Below are 20,310 nucleotides of genomic sequence, written 5' to 3' on the forward strand. Positions count from 1 at the left end.
TATGCTGATGAAAATGGGGACTAAGCAGTAGTAGTCTAGTCGCTTTTGCCTCGAAGACTTTCCTGACAGCCCCAACTTCAACCATTTACTTTTTCGTTTTAATTCTGAGCCCGATCTTTAATCAATCTCGGAGACTGGCTGCTCATTGAGCCGTGTCTTCGATCCTTTCAAGCCTTTGGGGTGAGAGGGGAAGGGTTACTTCCCGATGAACATCTCTAATAGCCGAAGAATGTTTTCAAAAAGGACACAAGCACTTGTCTCTAGAGTTGTTATTTTTTATTTCACCGCTTGTCACAGGCGCAAATTTACAGACGTCGTCCACGGCGACCACCCTTTCTCCTTGTACTGTCTGAAGGTATTGGAGTAACATCCTCTGTTAAACATAAACATATATACTTAAGTTTTGGACAACACGAGCCTTTTTAGAATTAGAAAAGGGGATTAAAAGGAAAATGCAGTGGGAGGTTTATGTTAACAGCAGATTTTGGTAGCAAAGGGAAAAATACCTATATAAACTCTGGCAGGTTTGAGGTTTTATTACAACCCTGCTTTGGACCTCCACTCTAACATGTTATTTTTTTTTGCTGGAGAAAGGCATACACGGAAGTGTATAAGCGGAGTTTTTTTTAAAGAAGTTTGCAAAAGGGCACAGCTGAAACCACTTGGGCATATAGTAGTATGCACCAACTACAACAAAAAAAAAACCTCTTTTTTTTCTTAAATGGGTATATCACCACAGTTCAAATAGACAATTGGGTCACATCTACACATACTTGCCATTGTGTTTAGGCCAAATTTTCTAGTGTCACCACTCATGAATCAGGCATAAAAAGACAAATCTAGTCAACCCACTAGTAAGGAAATTATGGAGAACAGCAGTAAAAGTGCTTTGTATCTTACCAATACGTCCGATCTTCATTCCGGAACGAGCAAGAGCTCGCAGAGCAGACTGGGCACCGGGGCCAGGAGTCTTTGTTCTGAAATAGAACCAAGAGTCATGCATACATCATGGTTATTTATTATTTACTTATTGAGATTTACACAATGAAAAGGGGCAAAATAAATTTTTGTACAAAAGCTGGTCAAAGTAAAGCTTTCATTTAAGTGTGAGGAAAACAATATGTTTAATCAGGAGCCACATTTCATGTTTTTCATGTATGAAACATATCAAGGTGATTCTAATTCCATTTAGACTGGCATCATTTAATTTTTCAGCTGTTCAGAATATTATCAATAATCCGCTATCTGGGCTAAGATGACAAAGAATACTCTGTGGAACATAATGCAGAATACAAAGCAAGCAGAAGGAGGAAAAAAAGGCAGAAAAGGATAAAACAAAGCAGCGAGCTTTGAAACTGTTCAAATAATTTTTGCAACAGGAGAAAACTGAAAATTTAGCATATATCTCAAGAAGTTCATTTGCTTGGATCAACAAAAAGACAGAGAAGATTATGAACCCTCAAGTTGAAGATGCTTTGTTTCAAGCATAGTGAAGTATTTTGTTATTTTTCACTTCCTGTCAGTAGTGTTGCATTGTTTCTGATGAAAAGGCAATTTTTATGGTTAACATCTTTCAATTTATGAGATTTTGCCTTGAATCTGCCAAACAATAAATTGTCATTAAACAAGAATTGAATCTCTGTATGTATATAATAAATACGATACACCATGGAAAGTCTGTCTGTATGGTATTTATGTACTTATCAGTTTGTATCAGAAATCTCACTTGTTAGCTGCACTCATTCATTCAATTTCCAATACTACCAACTTGTGTGTAAATACCATATAGATAGAGTTTCCATGAAACATTCTATACATGACTTTCTTAGTTTCAAAATCCCTGAGGCATTATTTTCTTGTCCCAATGGGGACTGTTAAGAGATTTAGGTAAAGGCTAATATCAAAAGGCAAATATCAAAACTGCAAGTACCATACTGCAAAATAATAGCTTGATATAACCTGGGAAACACACAAACCTGTTGCCTCCAGTTGCCCTAAGCTTAATGTGCAGAGCAGTAATACCAATCTCTTTGCACCTAGCAGCCACATCTTGCGCAGCCAACATTGCAGCATAAGGGGAAGCCTGAAACAGATGATATACATTGAGTAAATAAATCAGCCCAGGGGACTCAATTACTTTGACTGCCATGTAAGCAACATAAAAAAAGTGTTTAGTTACATGGAATAACAGAAATGAAAATCCTAAATCTAGGACTCAAAAATTTCTGTCAGCAGTTAGTTACCCTATGGCACTATATTTAAGCATAACTATGTCACTGTTTAAATAGAATTGCTCCATTGAAAAGGGTAACTATTAATTGAAAAGGGTAACTATTAATTGAAAAGGGTAACTATTAATTGAAAAAGAAATACAATAATAACAACAATCAGGAGAAAAGACTCTCCTTAACAAGAATCTTCACACAAAAAAAAAAAATTAAAAAAATACAGCACAAAAACACTACACTTATCAGATTCTGAACAGCTGTATCATTGCAACATTTTTCAAGTGGTCTGAGTCCCAGATTTTAGATACTCACTTGTACAGAAGTACTCTTTAAGTACTCTTTTTGGCACAGATATATCGACACATGGAACAGTTTACTGTCATCAGTAGTTGAACTTGACTCAATGAATGCTTTTAAGAAAGCTCTTAAATCAACATTACTTAACAAGGCCCATAATTACAAAATTAAATTATTCTATGTATTGTACATCATTTAATTATAATTTTAAACAAAATTTTTATCTTAGATATCAAGGCTGTGCTCTAGTGGCACCCGGTCACCTCAGGTGACTAACATTTGGTCTTGGGCATTAACATTTTGGCTTGTGTGAAAACCTGAAACGAAACCAGCAAACGTATAGAAACGGAATGGAACGAAACAAAAAGAAACTCCATCGTGCTCCCCGTTAGCCCGAAAAGCAAAAGTGCTGAAAGCGCAGTGCAATCAATAGCCTGTGTGATCTGTACATTTAGGTTAAATATTAAGTTAGGTCATGGGTCTTGTTTTGCTTCGGTGGTTTCTCTTCCGGTTTATTAATATAGTACATAGCCCAGGTTTCTTGTCCATTGAACGACGCAATAAAGTGAGCCTCTGATTGTAACTAATTTGATGACATTTGCAGAACTAAAAAAATTTTGGCAGGACAACAACAAGAATTGTTCATGCTCAAAGTTGTCGCATGTGTTATGTAATATTGTTTCACATGATTTAGCACGAAAAATTCTTTTTTCATTGCCTGTGAGAAACTGCACAATTTTTGCACAAGCATGTGTTGAAGATCTTATTTTTCTATTGAAGTGGTTAATGCTTATAATTAATTTTTGTGTTTCAACAGTTTTAATAGTGGAGTGCGGGATTAATAAAACGAAACTGTCCTTTATACAAATTTGTGTTTATTTAATTAGCTTTGTCTGTGGCATGCAAGATGTTTATCAGCATCATATTTGGTGACTTACTCGCAATTGTAATCATTCGATCAAAATTTGACAAAAATAAAACTTTAATATAAGAACCCTTTTGTTTCGAAACCTATTTTAGTGGTCTTCAAAGAAATTTCCTTATCGGTTCACAAGTTCACCAAAATAGAGCACGTGACTGCTAAATATAGTAACTCGCTTTGCTGCCTGTGCCCAGTGAAGTGAATATTAAACGAGAGAGATTAAAGATGAAACTGTTTGGCAATTCTGCAGATTCCCTGGAACTGTAAGAAGTATACAACGCTACTCTTTCAAAATGTCATGGATTATTAATTAATCAATTAATTATTAATTAATTAATCAATTTGGGTGACCAACCTGGAAGGCTGGGCAACCTACTTGTCATGGTTAGGCGCCCGAAGGGCACCCTTAAATTTTACCTAGAGCACAGCCTTGGATATGTCTTCTTTATTTAGATTTTATATTTATATAGATATATGCCTGTTTGTAAAATGTTTCAGTATGTATATGTATATTGCATAGTATTAAATTTTTATCTCTGAGGTATAGTTTACAATGAGGATTAAGTTCCTTCCTTCTATAACCCTTTTTTTTAATAATAATGTTATTATTTAAATAAAGTTGTTATATATATCAGGGTTCTCAGTTGAACCCGTAACCCGTAACACCTGTCACGGGTGTCACAGGTAAGTGTTACGGCTGTCAAAGTGCTTCAACCAGTAGATCAATTCGTCTATCAAATGCAAATAAAAGAACGGCTTTTTGAGTAAATTGCTGGGTAAACTATTGACTGTTAGTTGCTTTCGCAATGTACCTTTCTTCGGTTTTTAGTTGTCAAAGTGAATAGCCTTTTTGCAGACCATAGAATAACCGAACAATCGCTTCACGTCTCCGCAACGTTGAATAGGGCCGCCATATTGAATTTGTAAATTTGAACCCAGGCCTCTCGCAGATGTCGTCTTTCCACGTGCAAAAACATGGCCGGTTCATTCATTAACAAATATTTGCGCTATCTTATACTCTTTCTCATTTAGATATATAGCAGTTACTGGGTCAGTGTGGCCTTGAGAATTAGTTTTTGTAAGTGGGTGCCCCCATTTGGAGAGGACTGGTCACCTAATAATTATTTTTGTATAAAATGAATTCCATTAACTCAGAAAGCAAAGCATTGTTATTGCAGGTTAATATTTCATTGAATATTGCAGTGTAGTTTTCAGTTTGATAAGAGATAATTTCAACTTTCCGTAGTTCAAAGCCACTGAACAGATTACAAAATGTACTTAAACTTGTTTGGAGAAAATGAGAAAATATGCCCCCAAAATGAAGGAAAAAGCATTTCTGAGCATCTTAAATAAAAAATTTCCCGGGGGAGCATGCCCCCAGACCCCCCTAGCAGCTTGGGCCCTATGGGCCCAAGTTACACGCCCAAAGGACGTGTGTATTAGGGTTACGCCTGTAACTACCAAAGCAACGGCTGTACAAAATTCTACTGAGAACCCTGTATATATACAGAACATCTAACAAAATGTAACATGAATGAAGCAAGCTCAGAGCATGTTTCTTATCACTGGACATCAGCGTATATTAAAGACATCATTGCCTGCATTCAACTCACTAAGGTCATCTTGTCCAAAGTGTAAGATCTAACCTTCACTTTCAGGAGGCAAGAATACAATGCAATACTTACCTCATCACGATCAGCCTTAACTTTCATTCCTCCTGTTACTCTAACAACTGTTTCTCTGATAAAAAACAATAACTATTTTTAACATCTACAATTTGCAAACTTAATAGAGTAAGGAGGTATATCATGATTTATTCAAAAGTATTGCCTGTGGGAAAAAAAAAACACCCTCATATAAGCTCATTTGCCGAGTCATGGAAATTAAACTTGAATGATGCTTCAGGTTTTATATTCCTCCCTAGCTAAAAGCTCAATGCTTGACCCTTTTTCTCCCAAAAGTGATTAACAAGTTATTTCTCCATATAATATCTATACATCATCCAGCAAACAGGTGATGAGAATATTCAAACTTAGTGGGTAGAAGTTGTTGTCTTGATCCAACATCACTAGTAACTAATTCACAAGGAAATATATAGCAGCTGGATGGGAGAATTAACAATCAGATCTTGGGAGTTAACCCTTTCACTCCCAAGATCTTATTAGTAATTCTCCTTACTATCTGCCATACAATTCTTATGACGTTGGTTCAGAGAATTTGGTATTGGATCAACTAGTAATCCCATGATTGACATTTTTCTCTATTCTCATCACCTACCTGCTAGATATTGTATTGATATTGTAAGGAGAAATTCTGTCTTGGTCACTTGTAGGAGTGAAAGGGTTACAGGTTAAACTAAGAAGGCCTCAAGTGAAGTCGTATTGAATTAATTTGACTGTAGCTTTATTATTCTGTTAGCTCTACTGAAATGCAAGCTTAGAGCCTTCTAATTATATCTGGTAATCACCGTACTTCATAAACATCACCACCTGCCTCTCAGGTTGAATGTGTAAAACGAAGTGCGTCGATAAAACTATTTTTATAAGTTATTACTTGCATTTCAGATATCACCGATGTTCCTTCAACAATTCAAATGGAAGAGAAAAAATAAAAACAACGATAAAATGGCAAAAAAGTCCCACAACAGGATGGAAATAAGAAACTTAATCAAACGGAAAAGACGACTCACTTTCCAGACAGATCAGTAATGTGCACGAAAGTATCGTTGAACGAAGCGAAGATGTGTGCAACAGCGAAGACATCTTCACCTTCACTGGCCTGAAATTCAAACGTTCAAAAAATTTAAGACAACAGAAATGGCTCAAAAAATTTATCCCAAACAAAATTCCAAGTGTTCTGGAACACAACATGTACCTGAGGACCAAGAGAGATGTTCTGTTCTCCACCTTGTTGTTTTTGACCCTTTCTTGGAGCCATACTATGGAAATCAAAAGAAAAATAACAGCATAGTGCTGTTCATGAATAATGAAGATATCATTTTATTATGTAATAGACACCGATGATTCAAAGTTTCGGGCGAGATTGAGAAGATTGTGACACAAATCTCCTAACACAAACCTGTGTTGATCACAGAGAAATAGAAGAGGACGAGACCATGATGCGTTGCACTGAAGCAAACATACTGCGCATACTCTTTGAAGGGAATCCGCTGCATTGTGACAAACGAGGGAGTTTGCAAAAATTCATAAGAGATTCACAGGTAGTATTGAGTTTTTACTTTCACTTTTAGTTTACTATGCCTGATAATCGAGCAAGGTACGTAGCTACAGTTATACAAGCATTTATTCTTGGTGCTGTAACGTATTATGGTGTTAAATGGTTAATGGACGCCATGGATCCCACGAAAAAAAACCGCTTAGCTGCGCAAAAGCAGGTAATGATTGTTCACTTAAATGCCGGTAAATATCAGTGTTGTTATCGATTTTTCAAAGGTTTATTCAAGGAACCCGGCGGTAGATATACTTTTGTTTTGAAGTGATGAAATGTGTGCTCGAATTAGTGTAAAATTTGTCTTTCATTTATTGATGGCAAGATTTCATGTCGATTGTATTATATTGGGAATAATTTCTAGCGAATTCATGCACGTGGGTTAGATTTCTAGCTTCTGGGAAACAGCGATCAGTTAAGTTTAGAAAATAAGTTTACAACCACGTGTACTTTAAGGCCGGTCCTGATGAGCTCAGGCTTGTAATCTGCGGTGTGCACTATCACAAAGCACCATTTCCGCTCGCAGCAGAATGCTAACTCACATGACTCAACTCTCATAGACTTCATAGCCTTGGGTGGCTTGGTTAAGGTAATAAAATTGAGTTCTGACCAGTTTTCATGCCACCTTTTTCATTGAGCCCTCTGCTTATCTTATCAGTAACCATCGTTTCAGGATCTCTGTCACAGGAATGAGACAACATACCAGAGTTTGATTCACCTACTGGTGTAAGATCCCTCTACCTGACTCACTTGAGTCTATGTGTACTTATTAGCTCTCATCAATTGCCATCTTCCAGAGTTATTTATCTTGACTTTTACTCTTAATGAGAATTTATATCATTATTGGCAGAATAATCATTTCAAGTCACCTCTTGTTGTGGCATAAAATATACTTCTGAAAGATTGAAGTGGATAACATGTGCAAAAGTTTTTTCTACTTTTTATGTGATATCTTGGAATAAAAAATTACAAAAAAATTATCCTCTCTCTATATAAGACAGTTGTTCATCACCAAGGTATACAGTCCATATTAGAATGTATCTCATATTGATGTGACATTTTGTATGGAAAGACCCTTTTCATGTGAAAAATGCAAATATGCTGCACTAAGACAAAGTACATGTACATTGTAGCTATATTTTGTAAATTTTCTCTAGACTTAAAAACTATTTTCTTTCAGGCTCAAAAGCTCTTAAAGAAAATTGGTATTGAAGGGGTAAAGGTAATGTTAATCAATATCAACCTTGTACATGTATGACAAACTTTCACCTATTTTACTACAAAATGGTAACATTGTCTGACAGGTTTGTTTCACCTTTTGTCACACATTGTCTGTTTAGATACATTTTTTGGAACTTTTATAAAAAATGAACTTATTCTACAATTTTGAATTATATATTTTTGAGAGTTGTTATTATTATTTTTAATTGATGGTTTATATTTTCATGTCACGTTAAGTTGGTGTAAGTGATACTCTTGAAATCAGTGATAGACTTGTTACTGTGACAAAAAAATGTCCTTAGTTTTATAACCAGAGGTGATAACATCATTATTGCATTTCCTATTTGCTATAGTTAAGTGAATATGAACTCACAGTAGCAGCAGATATTGTGGATCCTTTAATTCTACCAATCACGTGGAAGGACATTGGAGGTCTTCAAGAAACAATTGAAGAAATCAAGGTAAGAACAATGGTTTGGTGTTAGTGATTGGATGACCCTTTTCAGCATATTATTATTCTTGTACATGTTATCTTACTGGTTTAACCCTTTCATTTCTATTATTGGAAAGACAATGTCTTTCCTTGTCTTGCAATTCTTTTCTCTTAACTTTAGTCTAAGGATTTGGAGTGGAATTAAACAATGCTATATATTTAAGTTCACATGGCAACCAAGTGGACAATCAGAAATGGTTTGATACTACTTTGGTTTAAAGATTTAATGAATGTAACCAAGAAGTTACAATTCCTAGACCCAATGTTTCGACACTCCTGTCTAGCATCCTCATCAGGGGTGATTTAAATGCTGCAACAAGAGGTCCTTTTATACGCTCACTAATTAGCTGCCCCTTTTTCTGACAAGGTGTAAATAGGCATTGGGAAGTAAGCCACCATCATCACAATTTAAAGGAGCATGAGCAGAGTTGATATGCCAGGCTTCCAAACAAAGGCACTAGTGGTAATGCTGATTAGTGGTGATAATTTTAGACTTATTGCACCCAATTGTATGGTTGGTTAGACATGTGTGCTGCGATAAAGCTGAATTTTCTTTTTTGCAAAAGAAGACCGCTTTTTGATGCTCTTTCAAATGTGTACCAAACTGATGTTTGGTCTGTCCCATATACTCGTTATCATAGTCATTGCATGGAATAGAATATATAGTGTTGGTTCATTTTTCTTTTGTGACAGGATCCTTAGGTTTGGCAAAAATATGCCCCAAAGTCTGAAAAGTTTTTTGAGCAACTTTAAGGAGTGTTGAAACATTGGGTCTTGTTACATTCTGTCATTGTTATTCTTTCTTATCCTCACCTTCCTGACTAAAAATGTCTTTAATATATTCTAGGAAGTATATGCTTAGTAACTACAGAAGTGAAAAGTTTAAGCAACATTGTAACCATTCTAATCAGTGATGTATTGTCAAATGACTTTTGCTATTGTCTTGTCTGAAATGGTTTCTTTTTGTTTTATTGCTTTCACTGCTTTCTTACAATCTTAATTAACTAATAACAATTTATTGTGTACACTCAAAAAAAGGTTTTTTCAATCCTTCACCTGTTGTGTTATGTATCAATTTTATTTTCATACAGGAATCAGTTATTTTCCCAATACAACAAAAGGATATTTTCAAAAATTCTTCTCTTCTTAGTGCTCCTAAAGGTATGGAAAAGGCGCTGTGTTAGTATATAAAGTGTCTATGGAAAGTGATCTATTATTAGTTGTAAAATGAAAGCAATGATTTTCATGTAATTGTGTTTGCTAAGAAAAGTTTTTTCACCTTGTACTATTCAAGGTAGGAAACTGTTTTGTAGACATTACATTTATGGGAAACTCAAACTAAAGGGTGCTTTCTTCTCTCTTTGTGTAGGTGTTTTATTACATGGTCCTCCAGGATGTGGAAAAACAATGATAGCCAAGGCAACTGCAAAAGAAGCAGGTAAGACACTAAACTTTATTTCTAATTAATATATTGTGATTTAATTAAAAATGTCTGAATAACCTTGATTACAGAGTAACGTACTTGTCCATGCAGATGAGGTATTTTGAAAATGTTTTTTATCAATTAAAAGTGAATTGTTTTGTTTCAATTTAGGTTGTCGATTTATCAACCTTCAAGTGTCCTCTTTGACTGACAAATGGTATGGAGAATCACAGAAACTTGCTGCCGCTGTCTTTTCACTGGTAAGGCAATTAGGTGTTTTTCCAATAGGACCAGTCAAAAGAACAAGCTTAGTCTTGGAGAAAATTCTTGCCTCCAGTTCTTTCCTCTGTAAAAAGTGCCATCTTGGCTCACTGACCAAGCTGAAATTTACAATGCAGTAGAAGACAAAAATTTACCCTCTGATAATACTTGAGCCCAGTTGCTAGCTAAGTGAAGAGACGAGACCTCAAAGGGGTAATATTAACTTGCATAGGTTGTTGTTCAAATATTTTATTCTTGCTTTTAAGGTTTTCAAACCAGAAAAATATTATCATAAATTTCTCAACAAAAACCCCCAAAAAATTAACCTGTGATGTTCATCCCCACTGAAAAGTATACATTTAAGCAACAGCTGACCCTTTTTTGTGTATGACTTGAAGAAATTGTGTGGCATTTTTCAGTGTTCTCTCTTATTTTAAGCATGACTGGTAAGATAAATTTCAAACTGGTAGTCAAAAGGGCAATCTTTTTATCTGTTGAATTTTCAAGAATTTCGAGAAATTTTAGGTGATAATTACTGGTGGTTAGAGACTCTACCAGTCAGTAAATTTTACTGGTTACCGCCTAAAAAGGAGAACACTATTTTTATGGTCATCACATGATTATAAGGAAAATGTTTTGATTAATACGCTCCTTGGCTTTATTTGCAGGCTGTCAAACTACAACCTTGTATTATATTTATTGATGAGATAGGTATGATGTAAGAGATTTATATTAAAGAAAAGCTATGGAAGAGTACAGTCATAAGTTTCTCTTTGTATCACTAATGAAACTGAACTTCAGATTCTCTTAAGTAATAAACCCTTTCAGTCCCAAGATCTCACTAGTAATCCTCTTCACTGTCTGCTATATATTTCTTCAAATATCAGCTCTGAAAAATTAGTGTTTGATTAATGAATAAACCCCTTTGGGGAGCCAAAGAGTGGCTGCTTGGAGCAATTTCTGTTCTCTTCTTGGTGCATGGAAATTTGATTATTGCTTCTAATTTGGCCATAATTTGATTTTTTTTTTAACAGACTCTTTTCTTAGGATGCGTGACAAGAGTGATCATGAGGCCACAGCAATGATGAAGGCACAGTTTATGAGCCTGTGGGATGGTAATCTTGAGCTCACCATGTTATTCCCAATCTAATTAGAATTGTTTCTCTAAACTTTCTTTCTTCTCTACTCTCTTATCTAGCTCAAATGATTTTATTTTATGGGTTGTGGTTGTTTAAGCTGAAAATAAATTTTAGGTTAGAGTGAGTTCATCCCAGTTTGCTTAGTATTTTGTTTGTTTAGGGATTATTTGTACAAATCTCTTACAAAGGAAATACCAATGGGATTAAAGTAAGATAAATTTGACCTGAAATCAATTTTATATTACAATATAGTTGATAATAATCATGATGATATGAGTGGTTTGACGATGAAGCATTTGTAAGGTGTAAAGTAAACATTCTGATTGTGCATGTTGGCCATAATGTTTTTACTACCTGCTGCTGCTCTTAATCAGGTTATGAAGATCAGATGTAGTCACATGTGGTTAAGTATTTGTTAACACATTTTATCCCTGGTCTGAATAATTTTTGATGTATGAGGAGGTTTGATTTTAATCAAATTTGGGTGTTTTACAGGACTGATGACTGATTCAACCTCTCAAGTTATCGTCATGGGTGCAACTAACAGACCTCAAGATGTTGACAAAGCCATTTTGAGAAGGATGCCGTGTTCTTTTCGTGTTGGATTGCCAGTAAGTAGGATTAAGCTGGAGTTTTACATATGTTTCATTTTGTCTGAGTACATTTATGCATTGCTGTTCAAATTTTCATTATAAATTTATTTAAGGAGCAAATCTGTCAGTCATTCACTGTTACTGTACTTTCATAAGCAGAATTTGAATATTGTCTTTAAGTTAAAAACTTTTACTTATGACACCTGTTCTCAGGATGCAGAACAGAGGAAAGATATATTAAAGATTATTCTCAAGAAAGAAAAGGTAATCTTATCTGCTGGACTTGTATATTAAGTGCTGGTAACATCTTGTGAACAATTTGATTGGACATACTTGTAGCTTAGATCAACAGGTTTAGATCAATATCTTCCATCACTTTCTCTTCCCAAAGTTCTTCTGGGTCACTAAAGTTTTTGGTGAAGCATTTGTTGGGCTGGATGTAGCTATTGGAAGATAGAGGAATATGAAAGGAGAAAAGCTGAGTCATGGGAATTTTCTTATGCCATGTGTACAATCATGAACTTTTATTCCTATCTTATGACATATATGAAGAACTTTCTTTAGTTACATTATTCATTGTTAATTTTTCAGCTTAAGGATGATGTGGATTATGACGAATTAGCCTTACTAACGGAAGGATACTCTGGGAGTGGCTTGAAAGAAATATGTAAGTTCTACAGTTAGTATTAGAGAGGAAATTGATTGGTTTGCTTGATTCATGAGAGGTAGATATGGCCTTAGTCTGCAAGAATGAGGAGATGTTTTTAGAAACTGGAAATTTAGATAGATGTAATATTCTTCAGCTTGAGGGAGAATGGTAGGTCCTAAACATGACTGAGGGTGCGGCATTAGAGGTGGGGAGAAGAAATAAGATAGCAGTGTCGGAAGCAAAGAAGCTCTTATATGCACTATGTATATGGCTAAGACATATGGTCTCACTCAGATCTTGTCAACTGGCTCCTCTTGTAATGCTCCTAAATTAAACAATACACCTTACCTTTTCTCTGTCACCCCTGCCCTCCTCCCCAACCCCATTATAGACTTGCCCACTGGGGGATAGTCAAGTGTTTGTAGGGTTGATTTGCACTACTTTATGGTTATTTACAAAAATGACTGTCAGAAGAACTAGGTACTCCCTTTGGTCTTTTGGTGTGTTAAGATAAGTGTGTGAGCATAGAGGTGATGTTTTAGATTTATGAAAATTTTTAATAACATTTAACAAAAGCAATGGTGTGCTTTTTCTGTGTTTACATAGCCTCACTTACACACTTAGGGTTTTAGGAAAATTCTCAAAGATTATACAAGCCTGAGGCTTAGATCAAGGTTTGTGGAACTGTTTCTAATTTTTCCACCAAATCTCCCTCTTGTGTTTGAATGAGGCTATGGAAACACAGAAATAGTCCTCTATTCACTAAATATTGACAAATGAGTTAAAAATTCATTAAATTGTATTTTTTTTTTTTAGGCCGAGTTGCCGCTATGTCTTGTGTAAGAGATTATGTGAAACAAAAGAACGACCCCCAATCGTCGTAAGTCATGTGTTTTGTTTGTACATTGTATTTTCATTTTTTTTTTGCTCAGTTTTTTTTAAATGGAAAATGTCGGTATTAAAAATGGAAAGAAAATCATGAGTACCAACCTTGTCTGTGTTACCAATTGCCGACACACAAAGGCAAATAGGATTAAAAACAGGTGATTATGATATAACCACCTGTTTTTAAAATATTATTTTCTATCTCTAGAATGTTCTAATTGTGGAAGGTACAGATTGAATGATTTTTCAGTTCTAGGTACCTTTCTACTTTGGTTTACACTCAGATTTAAAATAACCCGTGATCATTCTGTTGTTGTAGTTATAATTTTTTTGTTACTATTTTTACCGCAGGGACAGCGTACAGAATGAAAATGGCCAACCACATCTTCGGCCAATCAAAATGGGTGATCTTTTAGTTGCCATTGAAAAATGCAAACCAAGTGCAACTCTGCAGAGCTGACCACAGCTTCCTTCCTCATTTAGCTGTTAGAAAAAAAATGGCCACATTGAACAAAAAGCCGGTCGTGGGGCACAGAAAAGAGGACTGTGCAAGTCTTAGCAGAGAAAATAATATTTTGTTGAGGAATATTGTCAATTCCGAATTTGGAAAGGATGCGACAAGTATCTTGAACTTACGCTGTCTATACAGCATAGATCTCTTTTTTTTTTCTTTTTTTTTTTTGCTCAACCAAAGCCAGGCATCCTGAGGAGTTTGTAAAGTTTGAGTTGAAGAATTTTGTCAATTCCTTATGCGAAAAGTGTATAAAATCTATTCTGAACTTTCGCTGTCTGTGTAACAAAGATCTCGGATTTTTTTTATAACAAAAGTCGGTTCAGGGGTTCCAACGAATTTTGCAAGTTGCAGTTGTAGAATTTTTATGCGGAAAGCATCCACAAACTATTCTGACCTTTCGCTGTCCACCTGCAAACTTATCGTTGTTGTTGGTGTTTTTCTATTTGTTTGTTGTTTTTTTTAAATGAGAACTATAAGCTCCGTCCTGTTCGTCCGTGATTAATTTTGTTCGGGCATTTCCTAGGAGACCTGAGTTTCGAATCCCCTTCAATTCTTTAAAGTGCAAACGTTAGGTTAAGTTTACCACATGTAAAGCGCAGGAACTAACTGAAAGGCCTGTAAGAACTCTGTGTGGGCGAAGGAACATTGCTCATGTGCATTGTTACGCGTGCCTTTCACGTACTTTCGAAATTTTTGTGAAATAAATGTGTTGAATCGCACGAAGATTAGATTTGTCCATTAAATGCGCTTAGATGATAATTTTCACTGAAGTAATTATAATCTAATTTTTAAACTATAGAAATACGAAATCTGCTGTTATCTAAACATTTCTACAATAAAAGACGAGGCATTGGGCTTATTTAGTTCCCTGTATTGGATGTTAAGTCAAAGCAATTTGATAACATTCAGGTGTCCAGTTGGCAACCGGGAGACACGGGAATCAGAATGATCGTAGAAGTGCAGGTGAAAAAGAAGGTTACGGAGAAACTTTTCTCGTTTCCGCTTAGCGATGGGCTGCAATTATCATCGTAAAGTTTCAAATAAATACCGTACAAGAAACTGATGACGAGAAATTTATTTTTGAGGCACAGACAAAATTAACTTGCCACTGCAAAAGTCTGAACATCACAGCAATACGGTGAAACGTGCGTGAGCAGACTTGATGTTTGTGGGCTCCCTAAGAAAAAGTGAGAGAACCCTGAGAGCGAGGTTCTTCCTCAGATCCCCGTGGGTACCCGGGGATGGGCAACAGATCTGGAAAGCACCAAGCCAGAAAGAGGATTGCTAGCTGAAATATGTCTCCTTGTTGATGGTGACTTCGGAATTAGAACCCGGTCTGCGGAGCGGGCTTTTTTAAGGCTTTCTACAAACTGACGTCGTCGATCGATCTATGGCGCTTTCCATGTCATGTAGATTCAGTGTACACTAAAATTTGAGATATTTAGTTTAGAGTATGCGCCAAAAATCAAAACATTTAGTTGAGAACAGCGAAGGCGCAAACTGTACACAAGTCAGGAGCAAGCATAGACGCGACGATGTATGATTACGTTTTCCTAATTCTTAAGTCATGTTCAAACTTGCCCCGTTTCCCACTATTCTTTGTCACCGTGCTTCCCGCGAAAAATACCCCGTGATAGATCACGTGCTATCGTGAACCAATCACTTACCAATAATTGAATTTCCCGCACTTTTTTTCATTCAAGACCTTGGCGCGTAATTCATAATTCGTCTTCGATCGTCGTGTGTTCAGGTAAGGTACATGTTATGTACTCATTTGTGTTCTCCGATAAAGAAAACTTATCAATAATGCTAACGATTACCCATGGAAAAGCTTGTTTAAGTATTCGCGATTTTTCACCGGATCATGATTGCTATAGGGTGATTTAAGTTTGCTTGATATGCGTATCGACGCTAGAGTCTGCGATAACTGCTTAAGCGGCCATGTTGTTGTCGAACTAAGAAATCGTCTTAATTTTCGATTTCATTCGCGATCATTCAATTATTTACAGCATGTGAAGATTTGGAGGATAGAGGAAACGGAATAAGTCAAAGACGATAGGTTAAGTTTGGAATTCGAACCACATTGTGTCAAACAGCGTGCATTTGCTTCTTCGAGTTTGTAGGCGATATTTTCACAAACATTCACCCAGTAGCTTTCCAAGGCAAGCTTTCGTTTGATTACAATTAAGATCAATTTAAGACATCCTCTCCAAGGTTTTGCTAACGCATCTAAAATATTTACTTCAAATCGAGCGCGGGAATAATGGCTACCTTTCCCGCCATTTTAATGGGTAGAATTCGAACCCTCGATGGGTTAAAGAATGTTAAGCATAGAACTTTCGTTTGATGGCAGAAATATCGTGAGGAGTCATCGTCGTAGCAATTTAAACTTATTTATTTATTTTTATTGTAGAGGATTTGATTTTTTTCATGGCTCAAGCATAATTAAGCTTCGAATTTGCTAAATTTTGGATCAAGTGAATGATACAACACACTTAATGCAACTTGATAGCAATGTAGATTTGCAAATAGGGTGGAAGATTTATGTGTTAAGTAAAATCGTTTAACTGGCAATCTTCAACTTGATGTATTAAAATATAACTGCCAGGGCTCATCACTGATCATAAACGTAGATAAATAATTACAGCATGCAAAATTTAAAGCTCTGTCATCACTTAAAGTTTCTATAATAACTGGATTTCCAGGGTTAGTTTACAAGATGAGGGAAACAAGAATTTGTCAGATAGTCAGTCTAATCATGCATTCTATTGTTTCAGACTTCAATCATTCTTCTACACATTCACTTCTGTCATCGTCTGTCTGCAAAATGTTTGAGGCTAAACTTAGTCAAGGAAACGTCTTCAAAAAGGTTCTTGAAGCCATCAAAGATTTGGTTCCAAATGCAAATTGGGAATGTTCAAGTAGTGGCATTAATGTTCAAGCCATGGACAGTAGTCACGTCAGTTTAGTTTCAATATCATTAGAAGCTGATGGATTTGAGCCATATAGGTGTGATAGAAATGTCATTCTTGGAATGGAAACTGCTAATCTTTCCAAAATACTGAAGTGTGCTAGTAATGATGACAGCATCACAATTAAAGCTGAAGAAGGAGGTGACATGGTGACATTTCAGTTTGATAGCCAAAGTAAGTACTATTTAAAAATTTCAATGCACTGAGCTCAATTTTATCCAAATGTGGCAATCAAAAATTTTTAAGTGGTCTTCAGAAGTAAAATATTTGTTAAATCTCCCTACCTCCCTTCCTGTAGGAAAGAAAGACACCCTTTGATTAGCAAACTTGCTCATCAAAGCTGGCAATAGTTACAAGGGTAGAAATGGAAGATGTTTACATAACAAATCAAGGCTTAACTTTTCCAGATAACTTTCACTGACCAGGAGTATTTCTCAAGAGTATAGTACCAAATGAGGTTCTTTGAGACCATCAGCAAACTGTGATTTAACACATCCTCTTCTTACTTTGTGTTTATTTCTTTTAGATGGTGAACGGCAATGCGAATATAAAATGAGACTTATGGATATTGACAGTGAGCATTTAGGAATACCAGTACGTAAGCTATGATATATCTTATTACTGGTTAGGTAAAGTGAAAAACTGTGACAAGATCTTGCAAAGGTGGATAGAGAAGCTTTCTTAAGTCTGAGATTGCTGTTTTTAACAATACTGATTAATCTGAAGTCTGTAAATAACTTATTTATCTATTTACTCTCTCTCTTGCTCTGGGATCAAATTGATAAATGTTGACCTTTTCCACTCTTGTACATCTTGCCTAGTGAAAGCAGCAAACTACAACAAGATGTATGTTTTAAAGAGGAATATTTATGCAACTTAACCTTGGGATACTGGAGGGGCTTCCTCAAATTCCATAATTCCTTTGATCAAAACTAATTGAGAAAACTTATGAACATGTTTGGATAACAGTAGCTGCATTTTAGCTTTTAACAGGATGGCAAAGGCATCATGCCTATTTTTGAACACCAAGTGGAAAGGGATAGTTGGCACCTGGTGCCTGTGTAAATGGACTGTTTGTGACATTTGTATTGATTGTCATTGAGACTACTTGGTTTAAGAAAACTTGTCATGCAGTATGTGACATTTGATAACTTTTTGTTTAGGACCAGGAATATGATGCTGTTGTGACAATGCCATCATCTGAATTCCAAAGAATATGTCGAGACCTGACACAGATTGGTGATTCAGTGACAATAAACTGTACTAAAGAAGGAGTTAGGTTCTCAGCCAAAGGGGACCTTGGTGAAGGAAAAGTTACCCTCTCACAAAACTCAACCGTTGATGTTGAAGAGGATCAGGTTGGTTACCACTTCATTCAGTGATGTGCTTCGTAATTAAAAATGTAAGAATTGGTACAGAGACAGTTATGAATTATGCTAATTTCATGCCAGCTCACTTGGTATAAGTAACTTAATGAGTTTATTTTCTATAAATACTATACTTTTTGTTGTTCCAGGTTAAAATTCAGCTCAATGAACCAGTGGAACTTACTTTTGCTCTCAGATATTTAAACTTTTTCACCAAGGTAAGAAAAGATTTTCTTGACAGAATGCATCCATGATGGTATGGCTTTTTCCAAGACTTAAGTACATTTAGCATGAAAGAAGACAAGTTCAACCAGCCAGAAAAAACTAAGATTATACATAAAAATTCTTGGTAACAAAAACTTGAGATATTTGTGGAGAATTGTGAAAGGCTATATAGGAGATCCGATGAAGCATTTAAGACATCTAATGGTGCCATTTTAAACTATGGCCAGTGATATTTGGTTTTGTTCTTGGGCAAGTCAGTCTGCTCTCACAGTTTCTCTCAACAGTTGGGAGTATTGGATAGATAACAGATTACTTGAATAAGCTGTAGTTGTCAAGCAAATCATTCTAATACATGTATGCAGGCTTAAGGGCTTTGTAATTTTATTTTGGAAGTATAAATAATGCTTCTCATCAAATATTTTTCAAAATAATATGACATGAAGATGAATGTGCCAAAACGGAATTGTTACTTTCTATGGCAGTACCAACTTTGTCCTCAACAGTTTTTCATTCTTCTTGTTCAGGCTACTCCATTATCCAGCACAGTTAAAATGTCACTGAAAGAGGATGTGCCCCTAGTCCTTGACTACAAAGTAGGAGAGTTAGGCAACCTCAAGTAAGTTTGCAAAGGAAGAATATTTCATTTGATTTAGCAAAAAGAAAGTATTATGAAGAGGCAAAGTAATACACTCCTTTCTTCATTGCTGTTAGCTTTGTCAAAATTTCACTTTTTTACTATTTTGGTAGTTGGTCCTGTTTTTTAACCAGTTTATTGTCTTCCTTTACCTGCTCAAAAGCTAATTATAATGAGATGAAATGATTTGAGGAAGAATCATTTGTTACAGGGTGGTTATTGCATGTTGTTGTCACCTTTGTTATTCCTCTTTGACCAATGTCATCTGTGTTTGCAGATATTACCTTGCTCCAAAGATTGACGAAGAAGAACCAGCAGCTACTGATGACTAAAGCAGCTCACAAGCATGCAGCCCAAATGATGGGAATCTTATATTTTTTGTGTTGGAAATTATTTTACAAGTGCTGAACTGTACATAGGGACCACTAATGAAGGAAGCTTTGGTAGTGGGCTTCAGTATGGAAGAAATTCACCAGTTGTCATTGGTTGTTGAAAACCTTTTCAAGGTGTTTCAAACTAAGTATAGTGGTAAATTGAAATATAATAAACTTGTTATTCAGCTCAAATTCTTGCTTTTGTTCTTCCTTGTTGATGCTGTTAAGTACTGTCATGATAACACACTATATCATGTCACATATCGTTTCCTTTGTTCTTATGGCCTTAGTGTTTTATTGAGGGTGATACTGTAAGGAGAAAGTAGATACTGGTCATTCCTGGGGGCTAATAAGTTAACCCGTTCTATCCTAACATCAGGAAGCAAATTCTCCATACTATTTCCTTTCAATTTCCTAGGAGGGTGGGTAAGGATAATTTGTTTAATAACAAGCAAAAGCTTCTTTAGCTGGTGATCATCTCCTTTATTCTCATGACCTTTATGTGTTATTCAGGGATGATATTGTAAAGAGAAATTAGATACTGGTCACTCTAAGGGGGTTAAAGGGTGAAGACAGCTGAACATGAATAACTTACCTTATATGGGTCATTCAAAACATGGAATGTCAGACTTCTGCTATATCGGTTACCATGCCTTGAAAGTCAAGAATTTTACATGTTCGTTTTCACTTTCATGAACTAAATTCTTGGAACTTAGTTCTTGGAAAAAATCTCAGGAGGTCATTGAGGTTCATTATCTCAGAAGAGTATGAACCTTGTTTACTCCTAACCTTGAGAATAGAAACTGACAGTGATGATATTGGGGGCATCATGAATTTTGAAAATGAAACAAGCTTCAGGTTGGCGAAAGATGTTTGTAAATCTCT

At 35.7% G+C, this 20,310-nt stretch overlaps 3 protein-coding genes across 4 annotated transcripts; 2 read left to right on the forward strand and 1 right to left on the reverse strand.

The window, feature by feature from the left end:
* Nucleotides 1-254: 254 nt before the first annotated feature.
* LOC113681859 (small ribosomal subunit protein uS11) lies at nucleotides 255-6,553 on the reverse strand. Its single transcript, XM_027198986.2, has 7 exons — nucleotides 6,526-6,553; nucleotides 6,322-6,385; nucleotides 6,137-6,225; nucleotides 5,133-5,187; nucleotides 1,977-2,083; nucleotides 901-977; nucleotides 255-373 (listed from the first exon to the last, which is right to left on the reverse strand). The coding sequence occupies exons 2-7, from the start codon at nucleotides 6,382-6,384 to the stop codon at nucleotides 306-308; spliced, it is 459 nt and encodes a 152-aa protein (XP_027054787.1). The 5' UTR covers nucleotide 6,385; nucleotides 6,526-6,553; the 3' UTR covers nucleotides 255-305.
* A 55-nt stretch (nucleotides 6,554-6,608) lies between these two features.
* On the forward strand, nucleotides 6,609-14,572 carry LOC113681858 (outer mitochondrial transmembrane helix translocase). Of its 2 annotated transcripts, none has more exons than XR_016184672.1 (13): nucleotides 6,609-6,841; nucleotides 7,856-7,897; nucleotides 8,250-8,357; nucleotides 9,481-9,550; nucleotides 9,759-9,827; nucleotides 9,984-10,072; nucleotides 10,742-10,784; nucleotides 11,108-11,188; nucleotides 11,708-11,823; nucleotides 12,019-12,069; nucleotides 12,197-12,472; nucleotides 13,271-13,334; nucleotides 13,691-14,572. XR_016184672.1 is itself a non-coding variant. In XM_027198983.2 (13 exons), the coding sequence occupies exons 1-13, from the start codon at nucleotides 6,704-6,706 to the stop codon at nucleotides 13,797-13,799; spliced, it is 1,056 nt and encodes a 351-aa protein (XP_027054784.2). In that variant the 5' UTR covers nucleotides 6,610-6,703; the 3' UTR covers nucleotides 13,800-14,572. The 2 variants fall into 2 exon arrangements, 1 of the variants encoding a protein (XP_027054784.2); XM_027198983.2 differs by having other exon boundaries at nucleotides 6,610-6,841; nucleotides 12,397-12,472.
* A 982-nt stretch (nucleotides 14,573-15,554) lies between these two features.
* Nucleotides 15,555-19,617, forward strand: LOC113681913 (DNA sliding clamp PCNA). The gene is made up of 7 exons (XM_027199047.2): nucleotides 15,555-15,603; nucleotides 16,631-16,999; nucleotides 17,352-17,419; nucleotides 17,989-18,183; nucleotides 18,342-18,410; nucleotides 18,942-19,033; nucleotides 19,329-19,617. The coding sequence occupies exons 2-7, from the start codon at nucleotides 16,681-16,683 to the stop codon at nucleotides 19,381-19,383; spliced, it is 798 nt and encodes a 265-aa protein (XP_027054848.2). The 5' UTR covers nucleotides 15,555-15,603; nucleotides 16,631-16,680; the 3' UTR covers nucleotides 19,384-19,617.
* The last annotated feature ends 693 nt before the right edge of the window (nucleotides 19,618-20,310 follow it).

Source organism: Pocillopora damicornis, chromosome 3 (assembly GCF_964200805.1).
Source record: "Pocillopora damicornis chromosome 3, jaPocDami1.2, whole genome shotgun sequence".
Classification (NCBI taxonomy): domain Eukaryota; kingdom Metazoa; phylum Cnidaria; class Anthozoa; order Scleractinia; family Pocilloporidae; genus Pocillopora; species Pocillopora damicornis.